The sequence below is a fragment of the Engraulis encrasicolus genome, chromosome 10 (assembly GCF_034702125.1).
Source record: "Engraulis encrasicolus isolate BLACKSEA-1 chromosome 10, IST_EnEncr_1.0, whole genome shotgun sequence".
Lineage (NCBI taxonomy): Eukaryota > Metazoa > Chordata > Actinopteri > Clupeiformes > Engraulidae > Engraulis > Engraulis encrasicolus.
The window spans coordinates 3,968,605-3,994,952 of NC_085866.1; the positions used below are offsets into that span (position 1 = coordinate 3,968,605).

General features: G+C 44.3%; 1 protein-coding gene across 1 annotated transcript in view; it reads right to left on the bottom strand.

The window, feature by feature from the left end:
* Positions 1 to 26,348, bottom strand: part of LOC134456500 (ankyrin repeat domain-containing protein SOWAHA) — a 42,432-nt gene that overhangs the window by 2,336 nt on the left and 13,748 nt on the right. Inside the window, exons 4-11 of the mRNA XM_063207864.1 lie at positions 21,813 to 21,923; positions 20,468 to 20,518; positions 18,476 to 18,577; positions 17,863 to 17,874; positions 17,768 to 17,770; positions 4,932 to 5,018; positions 3,308 to 3,380; positions 2,778 to 2,867 (exon numbers count right to left, since the gene is read on the bottom strand). Coding sequence (XP_063063934.1) covers positions 2,778 to 2,867; positions 3,308 to 3,380; positions 4,932 to 5,018; positions 17,768 to 17,770; positions 17,863 to 17,874; positions 18,476 to 18,577; positions 20,468 to 20,518; positions 21,813 to 21,923 — 529 coding nt within the window. The remainder of the gene's footprint in view (positions 1 to 2,777; positions 2,868 to 3,307; positions 3,381 to 4,931; positions 5,019 to 17,767; positions 17,771 to 17,862; positions 17,875 to 18,475; positions 18,578 to 20,467; positions 20,519 to 21,812; positions 21,924 to 26,348) is intronic.

Sequence of the window (26,348 nt, forward strand, 5' to 3'; positions counted from 1 at the left end):
CACTTCCAACATGCAGAAGTTGTTGTCCCTCTCCTGCTGCTACAACACTACATGCGTGAACACATTATCTTGCCTCTGCTGCAAGTTTTTTTATCCCTTAAAAGCTTTTCCACACCACCTTTTAGTTTTCGTCTCTCCATTGCTCGTGTCTCAAATTTGCGCGCGTAATGCAGGGTAGGGGTGGGACCGCAATGAATAAGTCCGATTCAGATGCACCAATAGGACACCCCCTCCCTCTACCCCCTTTATGTGTGGGCAGGGCTCGAAATTAACTTTTTTCCTTTGTGTCCCGCAATGGTCCCGGATTCCACTTTGTATTGTCCCGAATGTAACCAGAAGTGTCCCCATTTTTTTCGCGCCTAAATAAGTGGTAAATTATGTCCACGTTCAATTTCATGTGTGATTATGTTTTTTTGATTTTTTTTGCAGTGCAACTGTGAATTCAGGTCTTTAAGAAAAAAATAGGGTGTGTTAAATCATGAACATCTGTGCCTTATATAGAAAAATGCCTTGAGTAACCGTGCACATTTCGTTTTTCAAGAATATATGAGCACGGTGATATGAGGAAATCTGCATTCAATGACATTATATTTGTCAAACTGATTGCTTTATGCACCAATATAGCCTACCCATCATGTAGGCTATTGTAGACTCTATTGCAGCCAGCCTGTTACTCTGTTGTAGCCTATTTAGCCTACAGAAAAAAAACAGCTTTCATTTAGTCTACTACATATCAATAACAATTCAGTGTCTGTTTAGCTTTAGTTAAAAAGTGGCAATAGTCTAACCTAGTCTGACTTTGGCCACTGGTTGTGATGGGCATGCCGGTGGAAGATAGCCAGGCCGTGCCCTCCTAGTGATGCAACAGCTTCAGCCAGTCTCGAAGAGATGTGAAAGTCGATGATAATCAGGCTAGGTGGAAGAAGATGCGGTAGGTTTTGGGGCCGCATTAGGAGTATGACAACGCATTGCAAGACGTTTCCTTTCCGCTTTAAATTCACTTGACATTGACATCAAGACAATTTGATAAGTTAACCTAAAAATAAATGCACAAGAGAAAAAAACTACGACCGCACACTTAGGCCTACCTCACTTTCGAGAAAGAGAGGGGGATAGGCTAGCATGGAGAGGGAGGGGAGGGGGAGAAAGAGAGGGATTGGAGAGAAATGCGCTGGCAATGCTGTAAAATTGAAGCGCGTTCTTCGTGCTTGTAATCAATGAAGTCAAGGTGGACTTTTTCCCTTTTCAATTAGACCTTGGCTAATAGGCATTTCTGCTTTTACCAGCACAGAAACAATAACACGGATAGCCAGCCTACTTCAACATTAATTAAATAACTGCGTTTGTATGACAATGTTCAGAATATAGCGCCTTCATTTCCAGCCACATTTGAATGAAACTACTTGACGTTCTTGGCTAACAACTACCTCTGTTAGCTTGCTTGCCGTTTCCCTTTGTTAATGGAAAGTAATTTACAGGCAGTTTCTGATATGTATGAATGAGGGTTAATCTACTTTAGAGCCAGCTCGCGTTTCTGGTGTTTTGGGCAGATAGCACGCGACAGGTGGCCACAGACAACTGCGCATTGTTTGGGGCTGTTGCTTTGCTTACCTGAAATATTAGCAAAACCGAACTCCATTCCTCTCACAGCTTAACCATGTCTACTGGAATATATCCTTGTTGGCTTGAAAAATCAACAATCCAGAGCCCGTTTTCTCTGAGAGCATTTCTAGTTCAGGGTGAAATGGCATAACCAACGGGACAACCTCTCAGCAGCAGTCCGAAGAAACACGCGCTTGCAGTCGCAGCTGCGAAATCTTAATCAACATTCTAGAACACAATGCGGACGTTTTCTGTTGCTATTTTCGCTGATGGTTGGTGTTGAGTTAGGCTAATGTCCCAGTGTGATGGCTTTGCAAATATAATAGCCTACTTTTTGAATCTTTTCATTTATATTTTTGGACGGTCCCGGCATTGTCCCAGAAATTATAACTTTGTGTCCCCACAACATTTTTTATGGTCCCCGGGACGTCGGGACACCGTTAATTTCGATGTCATTGGAGGAGGGCCGAGGGCCGTCAGCACGAAATTGTGGGCCGCCGGTCACATTTTTTTAAAACATTAATAACAATTATTTTTTAAAACCGACATCACCGGCCCTCTAGGGGCGTCGGCCCACCGGGATTTTGCCCGGTTTGCCAGATTGCCAGTCCAGCCCTGGGAACAACTATTAAGGAACACATTCACACCATCTGGTTCCACAGTTTACCTAGTAGGAAAAAGTGGAAATCTGCACACTGTTTCGCCGCTTTGAAGGTTTATTTAAGTCATACAACGTTTCAACCCAACAGGGTCTTCATCAGGCATGACTTGAATAAACCTTCAAAGCAGAGCTCCACTTCTACTTTTTCTACTGTCACATACACCCAGTGGTGTAGTCTACTTTTTTGAAGTGGGTATACTGTATATTTGAGAATTTTTTGAAGTGGGTATACTGTATATATTTGTGCTATTCAAAAAAATGGATCAATCAATTTTAAGTGGGTATACTGAAATCCCTGAAATTTAGAAGTGGGTATACTTTGTATACCCGCGTTCTACATAGACTACACCACTGTATACACCCATTTGCCCTGCACTTGGCCTCAGCGAGGTCGAGGAAGAATGTGCATACTCTTACTCTGATGAAGATTACACAGTCTGCTTACTCATGAACTCCTGTTGTGCAAAGAGGGGAAATACAAGTGTATTATAGAGGCAATACAAGCTAAACGTACGTAGAACAGTATCCTCCTCCGTCGAGTCTCTTACGCTAACGTAGAAGTTGGCAAAATGTCCGCTGTAGTCCCGCAGGTTCTCCTTTGCTCCTGGAAGAACAAGGCCCCAGTTAACCACACAGCATACGTACGTATATCAAACAATACCCTGAGTAGCTGAGATACAGAAAATAACTTTTTTTAAATGAGTGGTTACATGTGCAACGTATTCACACACACACACACACACACACACACACACACACACAAACATCTCACTGAATAACATCACATTACATGGCATTATATTTAACACACACACACACACAAACACACACACGCACGCACGCACGCACGCACACACACACACACACACACACACACACACACACACACACACACACACACACACACACACACACACACACACACACACTTTTTCCCAGGACGTACAACGGAGGAGATAAAGAGAATACAATAATATAAGTAGCAGTGAACAAAGCGAGACTATATGTTGAAAATGGAGAGTTAAGTTAATTGTGTTGGTTTACCATAGGTTCCTATGAGCAAGTCCATGATGTGTCGATGGCCATGCAAGGCGGCGATGTGAAGAGGAGTGTAGCCCTACATACATACATTTATACACAACAGGAGGATGGAGAAAAAAAACAGTTCAAATCAACATCTAGATGGATACATGAACGGAATATAGTGGAAAAAAAGAAGGTTTAAGTCACGACAAGTCAACACCAAAGGAGCACAGAACAAAAGTGCCAGTACTCACCCCCTGTCATTTCCCAGAAGCCGTAGCACACAAAACAACATGGAGAGAGAGAGAGAGAGAGAAAGAGAGAGGTGAGAAAGAGAGAGAGAGAGAGAGAGAGAGAGAGGGGTGTGAGAAAGAGAGAGAGAGAGAGAGAGAGAGAGAGAGAGAGAGAGAGAGAGAGAGAGAGAGAGAGAGAGAGAGAGAGGGTGAGAGACAGAAAGAGAGAGGGAGAGAAAGAGAGAGAGAGAAAGAGGGTGAGAGAGAGAGAGAGAGAGAGAGAGAGAGAGAGAGAGAGGGGTGACAGGGCATAAAAGAGCAGGTTACAGCAACAAGATTTAGAGCTAGGAACTGATAATTGAGCAGGTAATTGTTCCAAAATTGGCACGCTTTAAGTCAGTAGAAACCATAGTTACGAGTTATTTTGAGAAAAGAAAAAGGAAAAAAAACACTTAAAATGATGTATGATTAATGAGCAAATGTTCTGCCAGTGACACGGAGAGCAAGTTGGCCATTTACACAGCTGCATCTAGCCTCCAGCCAACTAGCTACACGTAGCTCATCCACAACACCACACACACACACACACACACACACACACACACACACACACGCACGCACGCACGCACACACACACACATACATACAGCAGCGCAATCAACGTAGCACTTGCGACAAATGTTTTGTCACGTCACAATAGGGACAGTTTCATGGAAAGCCTCAATAAAGTTTGTAGATGCACAAGTATTTTGATTCTGAAAATATGCATAAATGCATGCAGTACTTACACTCACCGTGCACACACATGCACGCAGACACACACAGAATATAAATGCACACACGGGACTGCTTACCACCACAGTCATGTACTCACATGCTGAAAAAGAAAAGAAAATACAGATTTCCATTTCAAACGTTGCTTGAAGACAAGAAAAATACAACCCGCTAATTAGCAGTTCATACATGCTTAGTAGTGTAATTTTCCTCACAAAACTATTTCAACATGGATCTATGACTCACACCCTCTGTGTGTGTGTGAATGTGTGTGCGTGTGTGCATACATGCGCGCGCATGTGTGCGTGTGTGTGTGTGTGCAATGTATGCATGTGTGCAGATGTATGCGTGAGTTTGTGAATGCTTGTGTGTGTGTGTGTGCATGCGCATGCATTTGTGCAGGTGCATGCGTGTGCGTGTGTGTGTGTGTGTGTGTGTGTGTGTGTGTGTGTGTGTGTGTGTGTGTGTGTGTGTGTGTGTGTACATGCATGCGCATGCATTTGTGCAGGTGTCTGCGTGTGCGTGTTTGTGTGTGTGTGTGTGTAGGTGTATGCATGCATGTGCATGTGTGCAGCTGTATGTGTGTGTGTGTCTGTTGTGAATGTGCGTTGTGCAAGGCTGCTTGCCGCGCCACTCACAGCTCTAGAGTTGACGTCTGCCCCTGCGTCCAGTATGGCTCTGGTCATGTCCTCCTTGCCGTGCTTAGCGGCCCAGTGCAGAGCCGTCTGGAGAGGGAGAGGACAGGGAGAGGGAGAGGAGAGGGAGAGGGAGAGGGAGAGGGAGAGGGAGAGAGAGAGAGAGAGAGAGAGAGGGAGAGGGAGAGGGAGAGGGAGAGGGAGAGGGACAGGGAGAGGGAGAGGGAGAGGGAGAGGGAGAGGGAGAGGGAGAGAGAGAGAGAGAGGGAGAGGGAGAGGGCACAGGACAGGGAGAGGGAGAGGGAGAGGAGCACATCATGAGCAATGTGGGAAAAATGAACACTCCCGCACACTGGTGAGGGGCTGTAGCGAAGGGGAGTAGAGTTGCCCAACCGGGACTCGAACCCAGACCTTCTGAGGTAGTAAACCGGGGCTCTGACCGCTACACCAAAGAGCCAGGCTCGTTGGCATGTTAGTCAGAACACACCCACAACCCTAGTGATGGTCACTCCATAACAGGGGCACATCATGAGCAAATGTGGGAAAAATGAACAGTCCCGCACACTGTACACATTTGCAACATTTACTTGCGATATTTTGGTCTATCAACCTTCTTCAAGCAATTCAACGTGCTGAATTGCTTGAAGAAGGTCAATAGACCAAAATGTTGCAAGGTAAAGCTATGTATGAAGTACATATTAACTATAAAGATCTGGAACTCCTATGCACAGCCAGGTTCCAGGTGCTGGTGAAGTGCAGTCATCAGTAATCCATAATCAAGAAGAAGGATCACCGCACACTGGTGGATTTCACCTGTGGGAGGTATGCGAATGACAAATGAACCTGACGAAGCGCAATGCGAAGCGCAATGCGAAACGCGTTGTTCACCTAAATAAAAAACAGCAAAACTAAGTCAACCAGTGTGCAGTGATCCTTCTTATTTACTATACATATTAACTATGTATGTAAAGCTACGACCCCACGCATTGCACTAAAGTTTAAATATTTCCAACCCAGAAGTTGTGACAGTGCATTATTGAACTCTTCTGGCAGCTTCAGGGCTTGCTTCGCTGCAACAAATACAGTAGTACACATTCTGCTGACTGGTATCTCTCAGCATTTTGCGAATAGCAACGCTTGTAGACGTAGTAGCTTCTTCACTAGAGGCTGATGGACCTTGCCTAGCAAGCCTTGGGTGGGGGGGGGTGTTAAGGTGTGTTGGCTTGGGTGGAGCGCGGGATGGGGAGAGGAGCGGGTATTGGTGGTGGACTATGACAGTGATTCTCGAACTGTGGGCCAGGGCCCACTGGTGAGCCTCAATATTATTATTTATATTATCAAATATATAATTTTCTAAAAATCGTAATATATTTTTTTGTGTTTCTGTTGACTTATTTATTTGAGTTGTATTGTTCATTGCTTCAGAGGTGGGCCCCGAACATTTGTGAAAATTTCAAGTAGGCCACGAAGTGTGAATAGGTTGGGAACCCCTGGAGTAGGGAGGGCTGGGCTGGTTGTAGGACACAATTGCCTGATGCTGGGAGGCCCAGCCGTGCACAGAGGGGAAGCAGAGGGGAGGGAGGAGGAGAGGAGAGCGGAGGGGAGCGGAGGAGGAGAGGGAAGGGGAGCAGAGGGGAGGTGGCAGAGAGGAGAGGAGGTGGGAGAGAGGAGGGGAGGTGGGAGAGAGGAGGGGAGGTAGGAGAGAGGAGAGCGGAGAGAGGAGCGGAGAGGAGAGGAGAGGGGAGGTGGGGAGAGGAGAGTGGAGGAGGGGAGAGGAGAGGGGAGGTGTGAGAGAGGAGAGAGGAGAGAGAGGGGAGGTGGGAGAGAGGAGAGAGGAGGGGAGGTAGGAGAGAGGAGAGGAGAGCCGAGGGGGGGTGGGAGAGGGTAGCGTAGGTGGTACAGATGAGGGGGGGCTCAGGGGGTGAGACAGATGAGGAGGGGGCTCGGGGGGGGGGGGGGGGGGGGGGGGGGGGAGGGGGGGGGGTGGTGTGGTGGGGGGGTGGGTGACAGTTTCCTGCGGTCCTAATGACAGCCTAATTACAAAACAACAAACCAGTCAGCTCACGGCGGGAGGGACGGACGGCGCATGTGTGTGTACGTTTGCGTGGCGCGGAGAGGAGGGGAGGGAGGGGAGGGAGGTGCGGAGAGGAGGGAAGGGAGGGGAGGGAAGGGAAGGAGGGAGGTAGAGAAGGGAGGGGAGGGAGAGGAGAGAGAGTAGGGAGGGGAAGGCGGCCGTCACCCGGGGGAAGATTGATGATGTTGGTGTGACCTGGTGATGGACGGACACACCCACCAAACAGCCCTCTTGTCACAGCGTGTCAACAATACGGTCGGCCAGGAAGAGAAAGGGCTAATACATGACGGGGCACTGCGTTACGCATACACACACACTGACGTACACATTCACACACACACACACACACACACACACACACACACACACACACACACACACACACACACACACACACTGCATTACGCATACGCACACACACACACATGATGGGGCACTGCATTACGCATATAGACAAAACGTGCTCACACACACACACACACACACATACCACTCTCACACACACACTTACGCACATACGCATGTATACACGCACACACACTGATTTGAAGAAAAAAGGCTAATACATGACGGGGCGATGCGCTCACACACACACACTTACTTACGTATGTATACACACACAGACACACACACACACACACACTAATTTGAACATTAAATGCCCTAGGCTTACATTAGCCAAAATTATACATTCAGAACCACGTTCAAGCAAGACATTATACTCATATACACACATACTCACACCAAACTTCAAACTTCAAGACTTCAAGGGAGTTTTCTCACATTACATTGACCCTAACAGCAGCCAGTCTCTTTTAGTAACCAGGTGTAAAGTCATTTTTAAAAGAATAAATGCATGTTTTATGGCCCTTGTAGAGCACAGATTAACACACACTCACAGGCACTCATCTACACACATTCACACAGCATACAGTGTGGTGTAAATCAGTGAGAATCTGTACCTCTCCTAAACCACCTACATCTCCTTTGGGATTCGTATATTACCCTGCAAAGGTTAAATGCAGTAACTACACATTTTGTCAAAATTGAGTTTATACGATACTGAACATGGTCTTCTTTACACCTCCTTTATCTTGTGACAAAGCCTTATGGTCCAAATGTGTCCTGTTTCAGAGTTACGTACTGCTATGAAATATGCAGTAACTACAATAGCCTAACAAGGCTTTGAAGGCATTTTTCTCAGATTCATAGTTGGAGTAGTTACTGCACTTTGCCTTTGTAGGCATCATAAATAATTACAAAAGACATAATTCCACTGTTTTCCTGTGCTTCCTAGATGCTTCTAGGGCCTTTGACAGAATTAACCATGGCAAATTATATCACAAACTTCAACAGCGAGGTGTCCCATCCTACCTGATAAGGATCCTGCAATACTGGTACACTAATCAAACAATGCAAACAAGATGGGGCAGTAGCCTATCTACACCCTTCCATGTAACAAATGGGGTAAGACAGGGTGGCATCTTATCCCCTGTTCTATTCAATGTATATATGGATGAGCTATCCAGTAATCTTAAGCAGTGTAAAACTGGGTGTATGGTGGGTGACAAGGTAATTAATCATCTCATTTATGCTGATGATCTGGTTATCATGTCCCCATATAGTGCTGGGCTTCAGCAATTGCTTAATGTGTGCTCCAGTTATGGACTCCTATTTGACATCAAGTTTAATCATAAAAAAAGTGTGATTTTAATTGTGAGAACTAAGGAGGACCAAAAACAAAACTTCCCCTCGTTTTTTCTGTCTAACAGCTCTCTTGATGTAGTGTGTAAAGTGCGGTATCTGGGTCATATCATTACTGATGACCTGTGTGATGATGTTGATATCCAGCGTCAGTGTCGTAAATTATATGCACAGGCCAATATGTTGGCACGCAGGTTCCATATGTGCACAGATGATGTCAAGGTTAATCTCTTTAGAGCCTACTGCACACCTTTTTTACACAGCACACTTATGGTGTAAATACCATACAGCTAAGCTGAAGAAGCTGCAGGTGGCATACAATGATGCGTTTAGGATTCTCCTTCAGGTCCCAAGATGGACGAGCGCAAGCACTTTATTTGTCAGTTGTAGTGTCCCCACTTTTCATGCACTGCTAAGAAATTTTATGCATAGATTTATGGGTAGACTTGCTGGATCAAGCAATGGTATAATATCTACTCTTTGTGATACCAGGCAGAGTGATACAAGGTACTTCTCTGAATTGTGGCAGCACTGGTATAGATGTTTATATGTTTTCAAATGAACTGGTGCTTTGTGATGTACCTGTCTGTTTTTTATGTGTTTTTTATGTCTTTTTATGTATCTTGTATGGAACTTTTTGAGTCTGTAATTAAGTTTTCAATTCAATTCAATTCAATATAGTAACTCTACTATATACTATATACTACTATAACAGTACTATAACTCTCTATAGTAACTCATTTCCTTCTTTCTTCCCTGTTTTCCTTTCATTTACATTTGTTAACTTTGTGAAGCACATTGAGTTGCACCTGTGTATGAAATGCGCTACAGTATATAAATAAACTTGCCTTGCCTTACTACTCCACTAACGACTTCTCTTCTCTGTTTGTCTCTGCCGTACTTGCACCTAAGCTGCTCCAGACCTCTCTGCTGGTCACAAGTCCCCTCATGTATGGCTGTACCCTCACTTCATCGGCTGAGAAATCACATATTCCCAGCTTGGCAAAATAGGGGGTAGTGTGCATGCATCATTTTAACGCACATCCCCAAAACTTAAAACACCCTGAAAGCATATGAGTTTTTAAAACATACTCCTTAACCGTCCTTCACATTTGTAGAGATTGTCATACATGAGAGCATTTGAATTCTTTAGTAAGCATCAGTCAAAATTACTATCATAAGGGTTCTCAATGAATTTTCCTGTACAATTCAAATATGTATCACATGCGTGTAAAGGAGTGCACAGGGCATTGTGACACGCTTGACTACACATGGCACAAAAGCACTGTTGTCTTTACACAATGATTCAGCTACTCAGTGGCTCAATTACTTTCTAATGGCTCAAGTTAACAATATGGCAGAAAAGTACCCCATAATAGGTGGTTACACGTACAACGTATTCACACACACGCACGCACGCACGCACGCACACGCACACGCACACGCACACACACAGACACACACACACACACACACACACACGCACGCACACACGCACACACACACAGGCACACAGAAACAGCTGACAGCTGAAGAAGCATCTGCTAGTATGACAGTGGGGAGCCCATTGTGAAATCTAACACCTGGTTATTTGATAATCCCAATGAATGATGCACTTCCAACTAGGAAGCAAAATTACACGGCTAATTAGAGAACTTCAACAAGACTGAAAGCTCTGACTGATTTACGGTATACAAACCTCCCTGTATGAACACACATTCACACGAAAGTGAGAGAGATTGAGAAAGAACGAAAGAAAGAGAGAGAAAGAAAGAAAGAAAGAAAGAAAGAAAGAAAGAAAGAAAGAAAGAAAGAAAGAAAGAAAGAAAGAAAGAAAGACAAACAGAAGAAAGAAAGAAAGAAAGAAGGTAAATGGTAAGTTTCTAGTGTAGTATACTGATCAAAGCGTTCAATTTCATAATTTCTATCTCAGATACAGCAGGTTTCTTGTGTGCTCTCTGCAATTGCCCACCAGTGTCAGCTGAGAAAGCTTCAGCTTGGTGATTGACTGTCCTTGACTGACAAAACTGACGTGCGATGTGCTGCCTGCCTGCTTGCTTCCTCCTCTTAGTGTGAGCTCCCCTCTTGATGGACAGACAGATCATGATGGAGGGCCCCGCGTGATGGAGTCTAGCCACATGTGTGAACGCCGCCTTTGTCCCCTCCGCCAGGCGCCCGTGATGGATGGCTGGGGGCCTGCCTGGACGGCTCGGCTACCTGGGATGCTTTGAGTGACGTGGCCCCCGCTCCCTTCCCCTCCTCCCGGGGTTCTGGTGGCGGGGGGAGGGGGGGTGTGATGGAACATACAGGGCAGGATGCGGACTCTCCTGTCCTCTCCTGTCCTGTTCTCATCCATCCATCCATCTATCGCGCCAGCCCCCAGCAGGGTTGCAGCCTCCTCCTCCACCCCCCACCTCCTCCTCCACCACCACCACCACCTACCCCCTTTTCCATGACCCATCCGTCTCAATCGCCTCCTCAAACATACAGTTAGCAACACACCTGTGTCTGTCTGTTATACTGCCGTACAAACAAGGATAACAGGATGTGACTGGGTCAATGTAAAAAAAAAAAAAAAAATCATCATGGTTTACTTACAAACTAGGTGTAGGTGAAGGCGAGTAGTGGTGCATCCACATGGGGCCAGGGGAGCCATCATATGTGGACATGGACAGAGAAAGGCAGAGAGAGAGAATGCTGTCAGTAAACCAAGAACATGTCATCATGGCAACACACAGTCCTAGATCTAGACACTGCTTGGATTAACCCCTTAATGTGCGCCGTACCTCCAGTGGCACGCTGTAATAGTCATTGAAATGTAACTACCACAGCACTACAATACTATGACACAACACAGGCCCTTTAGTAATGCACCACGACTTGGTCATTACCATATTGGTAACAACAAATGTACAAAGCCGCGTCTTAAGGGATTAAAGAAGTTAAAGGGGTATGCCACTATTTTGGGGCTTAATACAGTTACAATCGTTGGCTGGGGTTTATAAAGGTGGTAAAGTGTCTTATTTTTCATGTTAAGCATTGTCTTGCTTTAAGACAAGTTAAAAGAGGGAGTATGTCGCTAAGCTAGTGAAAGTCAATGGATCCGTGTAGCAGCATGCAACAACGGCTTAGATGAAAAATAAGACACTTTACCACCTTTATAAAGCCCAGCCAACGATTTTAACTGTATTAAGCCCCAAAATAGTGGCATACCCCTTTAAAGATGGTATTGTACACAATGCAAATGATCATCTACAATGAAAAACTGCATGTGAAATGCTTGTTCATCCAGGTCGTGTTATCCACAAGAGTTTAATTAGAAGCAACTGGACTTATTCTGAGAGCTTGAGGACGTTCTCCACCAGAACGGTAGGGCACTGGGTCCGATTACGCCCCCCGGTCCTTTGCCAATCCTACCCTAACTCTCTCTCCCCACTCATTTCCTGTCTCTATCGCACTGTACTGTAATAAAAAAGTCATAAAAACATATTTTAAAAAAAATAACTGAAGAGATTCTTTAGATCAGGAAACGAAGCACTTTCAATCTCCAAAGAGAGGGCCAGTCACTTACAACTGCACCCTTTTGCATTGCAAAACATCGAAGCCAGTTAAGCGTAAAGAAGTAAGTTGCCCTGCTGCCTTAAGTTTGTAATTTAGCTCAACTCGAGACTTAAAGTGATACTGTCCCATTTTTGGAAATAAGCTCATATTACACCTCCCCTTGAGTTAAATGATTGAGCTATAACATTCTCCTGTACTTTCAACCCTTCTCTGAGTACGGCATTGCAAATTTTACCTCCAAGCTAGCAGTTAACATTGACTCCTATGAGACCAGTTAGCCGCTAGCTGGTCTCATAGGACTCAATGTTAACTGCTAGCATAGAGGTAAAATTTGCACCGCCATACTCGGTGCGGTTGGAAGTACAGGAGAAAGGTGAAACTCAATTATTTAACTCAAGGGGAGGTGTAATATGAGCTTATTTCCAAACATGGGACAGTATCACTTTAAGTTAACTTACAAACATAAGGCAGCAGGGCAACTTACTATTTTACGTGTAACTGGCTGCAATGTTACGGTGTGGAGGAGCTACCAACTGCTCTATTCCACAGGTATCAAGTCTGCAATGTGCCCAGCCCCAGAACAAGCAGTGTAAGCCAAGGTGGATACAATGTAAAGTCACAAAGATCTTCAAAGTACTACTACAACCAGAGTTGTATGAAGTAGAAGTACTCTTACAGATTTCATTACAACACTAGTGGCATGATATTACATGGTTTCTTTTAACTTTGTAATATCATACTACATTAGGGCTGGGCGATATGGAAAAAAAACTATATCACGATATGGATTACTTTATATCACGATAACGATATATATCACGATATAGCACAATTACATACGTTTTCAGTTATTCTGTGTTTGCTCTTTATTTTTTCATGTCGCAAAACAACCTTTCTTTAAAATTGATATTTTTATTCTTATTTTTACAGTTACCTGGACTTATAGTGTGTATTATGACAACATGAAATGTAATTAAATGATATTCAATTGTATAAAATTGATAAAATTACCATTATATACTATTACTATTATATCACGATATAAACGATATAGGAGAAAGGTCACAATATACACTTTTATATCACGATAACGATATATATCGTCATATTGCCCAGCCCTACGTACTACTAGCGTTGTTATTACGTGTGTAAGAGTACTTCTACATCTACCTCATACAACTCTGACTACAACCAAACTATTTATATGCTAAACTCCTTTGCAGTTCAGTGCATTGAAGGTAGGCCTACATAAAATAAATTATGATGCACAATTTGTAGATAATATTTATGAAACCTTCAGTGTAGGACTACTATCATGGTCTGGTTGTTAGCATGTCTTAAACAATCACTTTTCTGACCAGGATATTAAATACTGATTGTATTAATTAATGGAGGAACACTCGGAATGTTTAGTTAACTTCTAGGTGAACTAAAACCAACATTTTTGGGGGAGCACATGTTGCCTTTGGCGTGCTTGTGCTTGTGCATATGCGCAATGCACATACGTAGCTGTGAGTGCAAGTGTGTGTGTGTGTGTGTGTGTGTCGGGAAGCATTAAGGACATCAAAGCATGTGTGTGGAGTGCCACAACCTCCTTAATATGCTGTAATGCAGTGAGATTAGACACTAGTGTCTGGAAGCTGTTGAGACCGGTGTGTGAGATTAGACACTAGTGTCTGGAAGCTGTTGAGACCGGTGTGAGAGCACTTTGCCTTCCTCTAACTTCAGGTCTTTCAGGCTTATGGCCAGGGACGGATAATGACTCCATGGGCCCCTGGGCCAGACGAGAAGAAAGGCACCCCCATGTAACTGAGGTCTTCCTGCGCAGTCAGCCCCTCGGGTCTCGAGTTTACCACCTCCTAGTCAACCCATCACTGTGGGTATGGGAGGCACAGCACGAGACCGCTGAGCGTAAGGACCAATCCGATAGCTCAGCGCTACCCCGATACTATATGTGGCTTCGGGAGGGAAGTTTACTAACGTTCCACGCCACACTCTGCTAGTTGGGCTCTGTTACACCCGCAAATGGCTACAAAACGATTCAGGGTCTTAGCCCCTTAAGACACGGTTTTATAAATAAGCTGTTACCAGAATAACAAGACGCAATGTATTACCAAAGGCCCTGTGCACTGTCATAGTAGAGTAGTACTATACTGCCCTACAATTTCAGAACGCAGTATAATTCAAAATGCCAAACTGAGAAAAAAGGCTTTAAAGTTTCCTTTCTGTCCACGCGACTGTGTTGGAGGTAAAGTGGTGATGACACTTCCATATAATACTTTTTTAGGGTGAAAATTTATGCACACAAGAAAAAAGCAAAAAAAACAACATTCTCATTACTTTTTAGCTGAAAAATCATTATACTGCGCTCTGTTGTGGTATTACTGTCTACACCAAAACCACGGTGTCAATGGAGAAGTGCAGTATAAAAGTGCAGTATCGCATTATACTGCGTTCTTGGCTAGTAGCCTACCACGTAACCTCCTAAAACCAAAAAGCGCAGTATAATCAGTTTTTTGCGTTTTTTTCCGAAACGGGACGAAGTTGGGCCAAAAATTTTAACACAAGAAAAAGAAGGTATTTTAAAGCCAATTTCCGGTCTAAACCCATTTTCGACCATTTTCAAGATACTGCGTTCTGATATTGTAGGGCAGTATAGTAGTTAACTTTCAATGTCAATTACGGCGTGCCACAGGAGGTACAGCGTGCATTAAGGGGCTACGCCAGATGTGAGAGTCAACTGTATGTTGTTGGGGGTTTTGGGGGGAATATCCCCAGAGAAAATTTGAAAACTCACTTGTGTGTACACACGTGATTTTAACGCAACATGAGAATGGAAATATAGAAGCTTGGGCTTCAGGGCGACCCTTGACTCTTGGGCCCCTGGGCCTTAGCCCCGGTAGGCCCGTTCAGTAATCGGCGGCTGCTTATGTCTTCTGTAGAACAGAGGTGTACTGACACAGAGGGGGGGCTTAAGTTATCTGCATCTAAGAAGGTGGTCCTGGTCAGACACTGAAAAACTGTGAGCACCCGGCTTCAACCCCGCTGGGGTCGAACTTCAGGGGGTGAAAGGCTGGACTGGGGCACAAAAAATCAGGCTGGGCATTTTCAGCCAAGACCGGTCCACCAGGCATAGACAGAGACAATTTTTAGTGATCTATTGCGAGCTACGCTTCATGTATTTTGGCCAGAACAGTCAAAATTAATATTTTTAATCTGACACGGAGAAGTTAGCTGCGGCGGCATGATAAGTGATATCACTACATTGAGAGGAGGGCCAGGCCAAAATCATCATCAGCTCACCGGGCAAATGCCCTGTATGCCTTATGGCCAGTCCAGCCATGTCATGTCAGGGGTTCGTCTTCAGGGGGTAAAGGCCAGCAAACATGAGTCCAGAGCCATTAAGCACACAGAGAGAGACAGAGAATGCCAACAAAGGTTGCTGGGGGCTTGAAAAGGTTTGGCCTCTGCTCAACTCAGCTCAGAGCTAAGCGAAGGAAGGCAGAGGGGCAAAACGGCAATCGATCATAATCCTCTTGATAGCAGCGGCTTTGAAATGCACAGAGAGGGGCTCAGGGAGGAACTTGTGGAGAGGAGTTTGTGATGTGCACCTTGATGTCTCCTAAGCTGATTTGGAGAGGAGAGAGGGGACACTTAATCTCATCTCTAAACACTCTTTTCCACCATGTTTCTTTTTTTCCCAGAGATTGTTGCATATGTAAAAGGATTCCCCCGCAGAGAATGTTGTTCTCCATTTCTGAGGTTCACTTCAGTGGCTTTAATCAGATTAAGAATTATCTGTCTGTGCAAGGTCAGAATTCAAAGAGCCAGCGCACTGGTTAAAATCTAACTTTCGATAACAGGGGCCTATACTAAAAAGCTGGTTCAGGAGTAAACCAGGTTAAATTACTGTAAGAGGTAAATCATCTAATAGAAGAGTTTTGAGTGAACTCTTCTATTAGATGATTTACCTCTTAACTTAACCTGGTTTACTCTTGAACCAGCTTTTTAGTATAGATCCCTGCTCATTTGTCTCAATCAGGAAAGTGATGTATCCATGTAACCACCAATGTTGGAACACATCAGTCTGTTAACTCGGCCCACCCATCATGAATATACTGTGAACAAAACTAGACTTTCTGCAGTATGATTTACAACAGGCGATGACCACACATCTCCACACTTCTTTTTGCACAGGTTTAGTTGGATTTCCATTGACATGGTTGCCCGTGGAAGAATCTTCGCTTGACCAATCAGTGAACGGGGGGAGTGTCCATGAGCGATGACGTCACCATTGTGCATAGGCAGGCCAGCCTATGGTGAGTGAGACTAATTGCATAGCTCTCATGAACAGATGTTGGCGACTGTGTATTGGCACATCAACTCTTATCAAACTTCACATCTCCAAACTCACACTTCCAGGTACAAAAACTTACTATGTGGTGTGTGACGACCCTGTAGGCCCCCTCCTGGTGCTAGCTAGCCAGTGCACGGGCAAGGCTGGTTCCAGGTGGGTTAATTGGAATCATTGAGTGCACCTGGGCGGTGCCTTGTTTAAAAGGTGGAGCTCTGCTCTAGCTCAGTAGGCACTCCTAGGCCGTGTGTGCGGACACACGGCCGGTCTCTCTCTACTCTCTCACTTTCTGTTCTGTCTGTTTCCCCCTTTTTCTATGTGCCTTCATTCTCCACTCACTGACATGCATTGCATTCATTCACTCAGTCCATGCCATACTGCACCAACACTATTTTGATCATACCCTAGACATTTAAGACTTTGAACTTGTAAATAAAAGATTACTATTTTGACCTGTAAATCTTTGTGTTGTCTCCATTTTTATGTTGCAGCTTTTGTCACGAGCCAGGTCATAACAGGTGCACAGTTAGACACGTTCTACAAAAAGATTCAATATGAGGGGTTGGTTTAGCAGCCTAACATTCCTGGCCAAATTCGCAATTTACTACATTGGGTGAGTTTCCTAAACACTGCTGAAATTTTCAGACCATCTGTGAACTACGGGTATTTTCAGACATATGTATTGTAAATCAGTTGGTAAGTAAAACTGGGAGCTGAAGGAGGTGTCATGTCAGTACTTCCATGTCTAGAAAACAGCATCAAGACTTTGTATCTGACTAAATCCAAATGTAGGGAATGTATTACATTACATTACATTACATTATATTGCACTTATTTGACTCTTTTATCCAAAGCGACTTACAGTTATGTTACAGGGTATTGGTTACAATCCCTGGGGCAGTATGGGGTTAGGGGCCTTGCTCAAGGGCATCTAAGCCATGGGAGTGAAATAAGTTGGGATTCAAACCTGCAACCCTCTTATCTTAAGATCTCTCCCAAACCATTGGGCCACGTCTGTCACCTTTGTATCTAACTAAATTTAAATGTAAGGATAGGTAGTAGAAACTTACCCCCTTCAGAGAACACCCAGGGAAGATGGCAGCAGAGGTGGGGAAAGGAAAAAATATACTAGTGAGTCTCAAACACGAACTACAAGCTGCATGACGTCAAAAGTAATGCATAATTATTATTTAAGACATTATTTATGTTAAGAAATGAGGTTATTTCTCAGACACTCTTACCGAGGTGAAATCCTATGAGAAAAAGAAAGATAAAAAAAAAATAGTACAATATTAGCAATGATGTAGTTCACCGCTTTATCAACATTCAAAAGTAAAATCCTATAAAATGCTAACTTCCAATCATGATTAATAATAAGTAGTCATGTAAGCAAGAGGAATATACTAATATTTGTTCTTATTTTTAGCATTTCTGTTGTTCCACTGTAATTGATGGCCAGGTTTAATGGCTGAACTTGCCTATTTTCACAGGGTTAAGTGCTTTTTCACTGTGTAAAACTCCCTGCTGACTTCTACCAGTATGTGCTGATAACAGCAACTACACCAATACCAGTAGTTGGACTAACCCTTTCATGCACAGCCTTTAAAACAAGCCTGATGTTACTAAAATGCTGACGTCATTGCAATGTTGTTATGGTAAACTTTTTTCAACAGAGAATTGGTTTGCTGCAGATTCCATCTACACATATCGAAGTAAGTGTAAAAAAGTAATAGTCAGAGTGTGTCCATATGTGTGTATCCGTGTGTGTGTGTGTACCCATGTGTGTGTGTACCCATGTGTGTGTGTGTGTGTGTGTGTGTGTGTGTGTGTGTGTGTGTGTGTGTGTGTGTGTACCTTCTTATTGGCTAGTGAGGGCTCCATCTCCAGCAGGTGTGTGAGGTGGGAGAGTTGAGCGCAGGCCGCCGAGTACAGCCACTCCTTCTCCACAGGGTCCAGCTGCACACACACACACACACACACACACGCACACACACACACAGGCACACACACACGCAGACACACGCACACACACACACACACACACACAAACAAACATGTTTGTATCCAATGATCTGTACTGTACATCTCTATGGTAGTCAGCTGATCAACCAGGTAACGTGGTCAGCTGATATCCCAGCTGATGCACTCGATAGCTTATCTGGATTCCGTAACCGGTACACTAACACTGAGATTACACACATGCATGCCTCAGAATACGACAGGGGGTGTGTGTCTCACAGAAGTGTGATCGCAGCAGATCGCAGCAGGGCCATACAGAGAGCAATGCCTGTCCGTCAAAAGTTTTTCAATATTTCTATGGCCCTAGGCGTGGCAGTCAATGCAACTCAATGGAACCACAATTCAGTGTGACAGGAGGCGTGACAGGATCACCCAATGAAAAGTGAATGGGGAAACAACTAAACGCACCACTGCTGACGCATGAATGTGTGTGTAGCAGAGGCGTAACTGGAAGGTTATGCTCGATTTTTCTGAAGGCGCCAGTAAGGATTAAAGAACACAGGGGAAGCCAATTTGCTGGCCTCCTCAATCCACATCAGTCTGAATCAGTTTGTGCTTCTTCATACCATGAAATGTGGAGAAGAGCGAAAACCTCTGCACTGAAGAGTACACGATGTAGAAAACAATGTCCCAACAAGCATTTTATTTCCTTGATAACATTTTTGAGGCCAGTCGACTGTGCTAGTGTTCCAAATGTTTAGTGTAAGTGTCAGTAAAGCCAGTCTGCGGCTGCATTCTGATATGCCCACTCCCATCCTCCACTTGTGCTTGTGGCCTAGTGTTTTGCTAACACTCCGCCTCCGTGGAGAAAACAATATATTTCCCCCCACTGTCAGCCTAGCCACAACAATTTTTGGGGGACTATTCTTCATTCACAATCCCGATTGCAAATGAGGAAATTATATTAGAATTGTGCTTTTTGCAAGATATTGAATTCATTTTCTGTTGTCAGTGACGTCATCATGAGGTCACAAGCAGGCAAGTGAGCAAGGGAGGACGGAAGTCTGCATATTGGAATACACCCTGCATTTCCTCAGTGATCAGGTCTAGGGGGTCAGACTCCCTCTAGTGGAAACGGCAGGTAGGGTTTCCCCCAACACTTCCGTAATATAAGGCAGAAACCTTGACAACAAGCACATCCAACCTTGACTAAGCCCCCTGAAAAGGAGTAAGATTTTGTATTGTGAATGCAACAAATACTGGTATATTTTTAAATTATATTTCATATGGAACTGCACAACATGAATAGCCTTTCCCAGTATAGTAATTCATCATGATGGTCACATGAACCACCCAGCCCCTTCCCACCTTGACTTACACAATGTTCTGTAGGAAACTGCCGGGCTTATATGCTGCTCAGGCAGCTGGCTAAGCTAGCGAGACCTGACACGGAATGTTTCATTTCATGGGCTGTTACGCAACAACATGCTTCCTCAGCATCATCTGATGTCATTGACGCATGTGATGTCTCACCAGCATATTATCCTTGAGCCACACCTTATACCCAAAATCAGTGGCAGGACGTGGGAGGGGGACTGGGGCTGTTGTGAGTGGAGAATGGATTTAATACTAAGGGGGGCATTGACAAGCTTATGATGAGGTTGGCAGGCTTATTATGAGGTCAAAGCGGTGGACGTAGAGCCACTGCTTAAAACAAAGACATGTACTTTATACAGCTTAGTATTTTCTTATTATCTTTGTTAGTATCTTCTTTGGTTTCTTTTGGAGTTGACTGAAATGTGGCATATTAAATTTAAGAGCAAACCAGATGAGTGTACATAGGGATTACTATAGTGAGACTATAATTATATTAGGGATGAAACTTACCGCTACAGAGTGATCCCCACATTCCTCTTCGTGATCTGACTCCTGGTCTGACTGTAAACAGGAAAACATGGCAAGAGTCATTAATGATATAACTGTGGAGTTCCGCCCCCTGGTTAAAAATAACATTTCACTATAAACAATGAATATGATTATTATTATTTTATAAGTAGTATATTATGACAGCATTTGTGAGTGTTGTGGAGAGTGAGGTCACTCACTCACTCACTACTGCTGTGGTCCAAAGTGTACACAAACAGGCTGGCGCCCCCTGCTGGGATCTCTCGTCAGTAAATGTGTAAAGGTAGAGAATGCGGGATTGTGGCCAGAGTACGCATTGCAACTACTCGTGTGTGTGTGTGTGTGTGTGTGTGTGTGTGTGTGTGTGTGTGTGTGTGTGTGTGTGTGTGTGTGTGTGTGTGTGTGTGTGTGTGTGTGTGTGTGTGTGTGTGTGTGGGTCAGTGGACTTAACATCAGTGGACTAAGTAAAAGAAGGTCCAGACAGCTAGCTAAATACTGCTCAATATCAGCTGTGATTGGGAGCATGTTCATCTGGAAGAGAAGATGTTTCCTGTACCCTTAATGATGCTCCCATAGCAAGATGTTAATTGGTCAAATAGTTGTTGGATTATTCATCACATTTGGTTCCTATCGATATTAACTTGTAATGTGGAATCAAATAAAGTACATAAAATGTGTGTGTGTGTGTGTGTGTGTGTGTGTGTGTGTGTGTGTGTGTGTGTGTGTGTGTGTGTGTGGTGTGTGTGTGTGTGTGTGTGTGTGTGTGTGTGTGTGTGTGTGTGTATGTGTGTGTTGGAAGCGGAAGGGCATTCCAAAACGCCACAATAGCAAAATCGTGTAAGAGGGAGCTCATCATTGTGCAGTTCATCTTTGCCTTGTGTTGAACGTTAAGACCCTGCATCCGCCTACAATGGATGTGTGTGAGATTTGACTGCATTGTGTGTGTGTGTGATTTCAACTTTGAGCCTGACTCCTTATCCGCCTCGTCCTGTGTGTGTGTGTGTGTGTGTGTGTGTGTGTGTGTGTGTGTGTGTGTGTGTGTGTGTGTGTGTGTGTGTGTGTGTGTGTAGTGTGTGTGTGTGTGTCTCTGTGTGAGTCTCTGTGTGTGTGTGTGTGGTGTGTGTTTGGTGTGTGTGTGTGTGTGTGTGTGTGTGTGTGTGTGTGTGTGTGTGTGTGTGTGTGTGTGTTATATCACCTTTGACCCTGACTCCTTGTCCGCCTCGTCCTCTGTGTGTGTGTGTGTGTGTGTGTGTGTGTGTGTGTGTGTGTGTGTGTGTGTGTGTGTGTGTGTGTGTGTGTGTGTGTGTGTGTGTGCGCGTTATATCACCTTTGAGCCTGACTCCTTGTCTACCTCGTCCTCGGCGTCCGTGACCTCTGGGGTCACCTGAGCGCTCAGGCTGCCCGTCTCCCTCTCCACACCTGAATCTGAGTTTCCTTCCTGTCAAAAAAAGCCAACAATCAGGGATTCAATACCATCCATCACACCAACACCAACAATCAACACCATCCATGCACATATCCACATATCCATGCAACTATCTGTTACATGTGCCATGTATTGTCTGTCTTCTTTCCACCATTATGCAGTTTGGCTCCCCCTCATGTCTTGTCATGTACTCAGCAGGCTAGCTTGATTGGTGCCTATCGGGCTGATTGGCAATACCTGTGGGCTGATCATCGGAGTCACCTGCAGCAGTCCTATAAAAGGACTGCCAGAAGACTGCAGCCACAGACGCTTCCCCACCGGCTTCCCCTCCTGACCTGTCCCCTGACGCTCCGACATCCTTTTTTACTTTGTGTATCGCTTTGGACTGTGCCTGTGGCACTTTGATTCTGTTTTGGACATTGAGCTTCATGCTCTGTTATCCCCTAGACATTTTGAATAGTAAACATTTTTGAGATTTTGTCCATGCGTCTGTCCCCTTAGGTGCTGTTTCCACGTAGCAGGATATTTTTTTAGCAGGGTATTTTTTTCTCCTGTTGAGGTGTAAACGCAACATGTGGATAAAAATAAATCTCCTGCTTTTTATACCTGGATTTTAAATATCTGCGACGTGGAAACAGAAGGCCAAAACCAATGCAAAACCAATGCAACCAGGAGAAAAAAATATCCACATATAAAAAATATCCAGCTACGTGGAAACAGCACCTTATTTTACCCGTTTGTAACACTATCACTGCTGCATACACAACGGGGCGTTCGAGGCATATACTGAGTATACCATACAGCATGACAGACCTCCAATATTAGGGGGCTCAGTTGCAAATCAGGGCAATAGTCTATTTTAATTTTAAAGGGACACTGTGTGAGATTTTTAGTTTTTTATTTCCAGAATTCATGCTGCAAAAGTAATATAATAATAATAATAATAATAATAATTGTATTTGTATAGCACTGTGTCATACAAGGCATGTAACTCAAAGTGCTTAACAAATGGGAAAAAACATTGTTAGAGATAGAATTAAAAGGAGAGGAGAGATAGATTTAAAAGGAGAGGTATAGAGGAGAGGCAGAAAAGCAGGAAGGCAGAGGAAGAAGAGATAGACAGAGAATGTAGAGTCATAAGGTCAACGTAGGTTAGGACCAGGATTCTTAGATGTGTAAGGTCCATAGTGGCTGGCCTATCATAAGTCATAGATAGTCACACAGAGATTGGCGCGCTCAAGTGCGGCCCTGGTGGCATCAGGGGTGAGGAAAAACTCCCTTTCGCTTGATTCATAGTTTGTGAGGGGGAAAAAAAAGCTCAGTGAGGTCTGAGAAAAAAGACCCCCTGTAGTCAGGAAGAAACCTCAGGCAGAGACCAGCGGCCACCTAGGGGGAGCCCCCCTGCCAGGGCTGGATTGCGAGTAGTAAGGGCGCTGCGGCGGCTGGGACAGTATGACGTCTTGGCAGCTAGGAGTTGGCAAGGATGAAGAGGTTGGGTCTTCAGCTGCTTCTTAAAGGAGTCGACGGAGGTGGCTGATCGGATCTCGATGGGGAGGGTGTTCCATCTCTTGGGCGCATAGCAGGCAAACGCGGCGTCGCCGATCTTCTTCTGCGGGGGGGGGGTGGGGGTCCTTAGCAGCTTGGCATCAGTGGACCTGAGAGGCTTCGAGCAGGGGGGCATAAAAAAGAGAGCATGTCTGAGATATCAGCTAGGGGCAAGTCCATTTAATGCTTTAAATACTGTGAGCAGAATCTTAAAGTCGATTCTGTATGAGACAGGTAACCAGTGCAGGTCTGCCAAGACAGGAGAGATGTGCTCTCTCATTCTGGTTCTTGTTAGGATTCTTGCCGCAGAATTTTGAATGAGTTGCAATTTGTCAATTAATTTTTTTGGGAGACCAGAGAAAAGAGCATTACAGTAGTCTAGCCTACTGGTGACAAAGGCATGAATACGTTTCTCAGCGTCTTGTCGGGGGGCCAAGCCGCGCACTTTGTTTGACATTTCTAAGATGGAAAAAAAGCAGATTTTGTTATCTTGTTGATGTGAGGCTCAAAGATCAAATCCGAGTCTATGACCACACCTAGGCTAGTAACCTTATCTTTAATGTGTATGCTTAGGTCACCTAGGCTTGAGTGGAGTTTTGCACGTTTTTTCTTAGGCCCAATGAGCAACACTTCAGTTTTATCTTCATTTAATTTTAGGAAGTTACTGTTCATCCAATCTGTAATGGCAGACATGCATTTAGTCAAGGCATGAATGGCAGTGGTTTGGCTAGGCTCGACAGAGATATATAGTTGAGTGTCATCGGCATAGCTATGAAAATCAACATTGTGCTCTCTGATGACGGAGCCCCAGGGGCAACATATAGGCTAGAGAGAGAAGAGGAGAGGGCCCAAGCAACTACCCTGAGCAGCTCCAAAAGGCACATCATACTTGTTGGAGACGTATTCTCCGATGGTGACAAAAACTGTCTTCCTGTAATATATGTTTTGAACCACTCTAAGACGTGACCGGACAAGCCTACCCAAGATTCAAGGCGGTCAATTAGTATGTTGTGGTCTATCGTGTCAAAGGCGGCAACTGAGGGTCGAGGAGGATAAGTGCTGAAACTTTGTTTGCGGCAGTGTTGAGCCTAAGATCACTTATTATTTTGGTTAGTGCTGTTTCGGTGCTATGGTTGGCTCTAAAGCCTGATTGGAATTTTTCCAAGATATCATTCCCAGCCAGATGTTGATTAAGCTGTTTAAATAAAACTTTTTCTAGTACCTTGCTTATAAAGGGGAGGTTTGATATAGGTCGGTAGTTGTTTAAAGAATTCTGATCTAAATTTGTCTTTTTTAGGAGTGGCTTTACCATGGCTGTTTTGAATGAGCTTGGAAAAATGCCTGTAAGCATAGAGGTGTTAACAATTTGCAGTAAAGGTGCTGCTAAGCAACCAAGTACGTTTTTTAGCAGATATGTGGGGATCGCGTCAAGGCTGCAGGTAGACTGCTTACTTTCCCTGACTATTTTACAGAGGTCGTCCTCTGTAATTGGACAAAACTTTTGGAAGCTCTCAGGTCTCCTAGGGGGGTTTAACCCTCCCCTCGGTGTATTGCCTGAGTGGGCGACAGAGGTTGCTGCGTTTCCACCTTGGATGCCTTCTCTAAAATCTAGCAAATTCCTCGCACTTGGCATGTGATGCTGCATTTAGGTTGTTATTGCTATGTGTTGGATTAAGCAGGTGGTCAATAGTGGAAAAAAGAACTTTCGCATTATGCTGGTTGTCTGTTATGATTTTGGAAAAATATGCTTTTCTCTCTGAGCGTACCGCATTATTGTAGGAGGAGATCTCATCCCTAAGGGATTGTCTGTGGACTTCTAATTTAGTTTTCCTCCAAAGACGCTCGGTTACTCTGCATTTTCTTTTTAAGGCTCTAAGTGAGTCATTCATCCAAGGTGAATACCTAGCTCTGGTTCTTGTCGTCGTTCTAATTGGAGCTATGTTATCTAGAATTCCTCTTAAGTTGTTGTTGAAGCTATCAACCATTTCATCAGGTGTGCAGTGACCATTTAGTAGGTCACCTGATTTGATGAGGTCTGAAATCTTAAGCTCAGCAGAGGCATTAATTCACAAATGTTACCTTTGTCATGAATGCTTACCATCACCATCACCATCACATTTCTAAGTATTCGTTATGACTGGAAAAGTTGCACTTTTCATACATGAAAAGGGGGATCTTCTCCATGGTCCAACAACTGATATGTTCTAGGCATATACTGAGTATACCATACAGCATGACAGAACTCCAATATTAGGGGGCTCAGTTGCAAATCAGGGCAATAGTCTATTTTAATTTTAAAGAGTGTGGGTTTTTGAGCATTCTATAAAAAGAATGTGTTCTATAACAATGCAAGATTCTAAAATTCCAAATTGTATTGAATGGCGCCCAGAATTCTATAGAACTTTCACTGCCCGAACATTCCCGTCACACCGGTGTGACGATACACTCTTAAAGATTAATACTCAGAGGGCCGAAGCTTATAATGATGTCAAGGGGGGCGCTGGGAGGTTTATGATGAGATCAAGGGGGCATTTGTTCCAAAAAGGTTGAGAACCACTGCTGGTCTAACATCTAATTTACTACATTGTCAAACATCTACCACCACTACCCTTCCCAATTTGCACTCAGTAACCTCTCAGTTACCTCAGACAGCTGCTCATCTATGTGTGTGAACTCAGCGGTGCTCACCCAAGTGTGTGTGTGTGTGTGTGTGTGTGTGTGTGTGTGTGTGTGTGTGTGTGTGTGTGTGTGTGTGTGTGTGTGTGTGTGTGTGTGTGTGTGTGTGTGTGTGCACGTGTGTGTGTGTGCGCGCGCGTGTGTGTGTGTGTGAGAGAGTGTGTGTGTGTGTGTGTGTGTGTGTGTGTGTGTGTGTGTGTGTGTGTGTGAACTCAG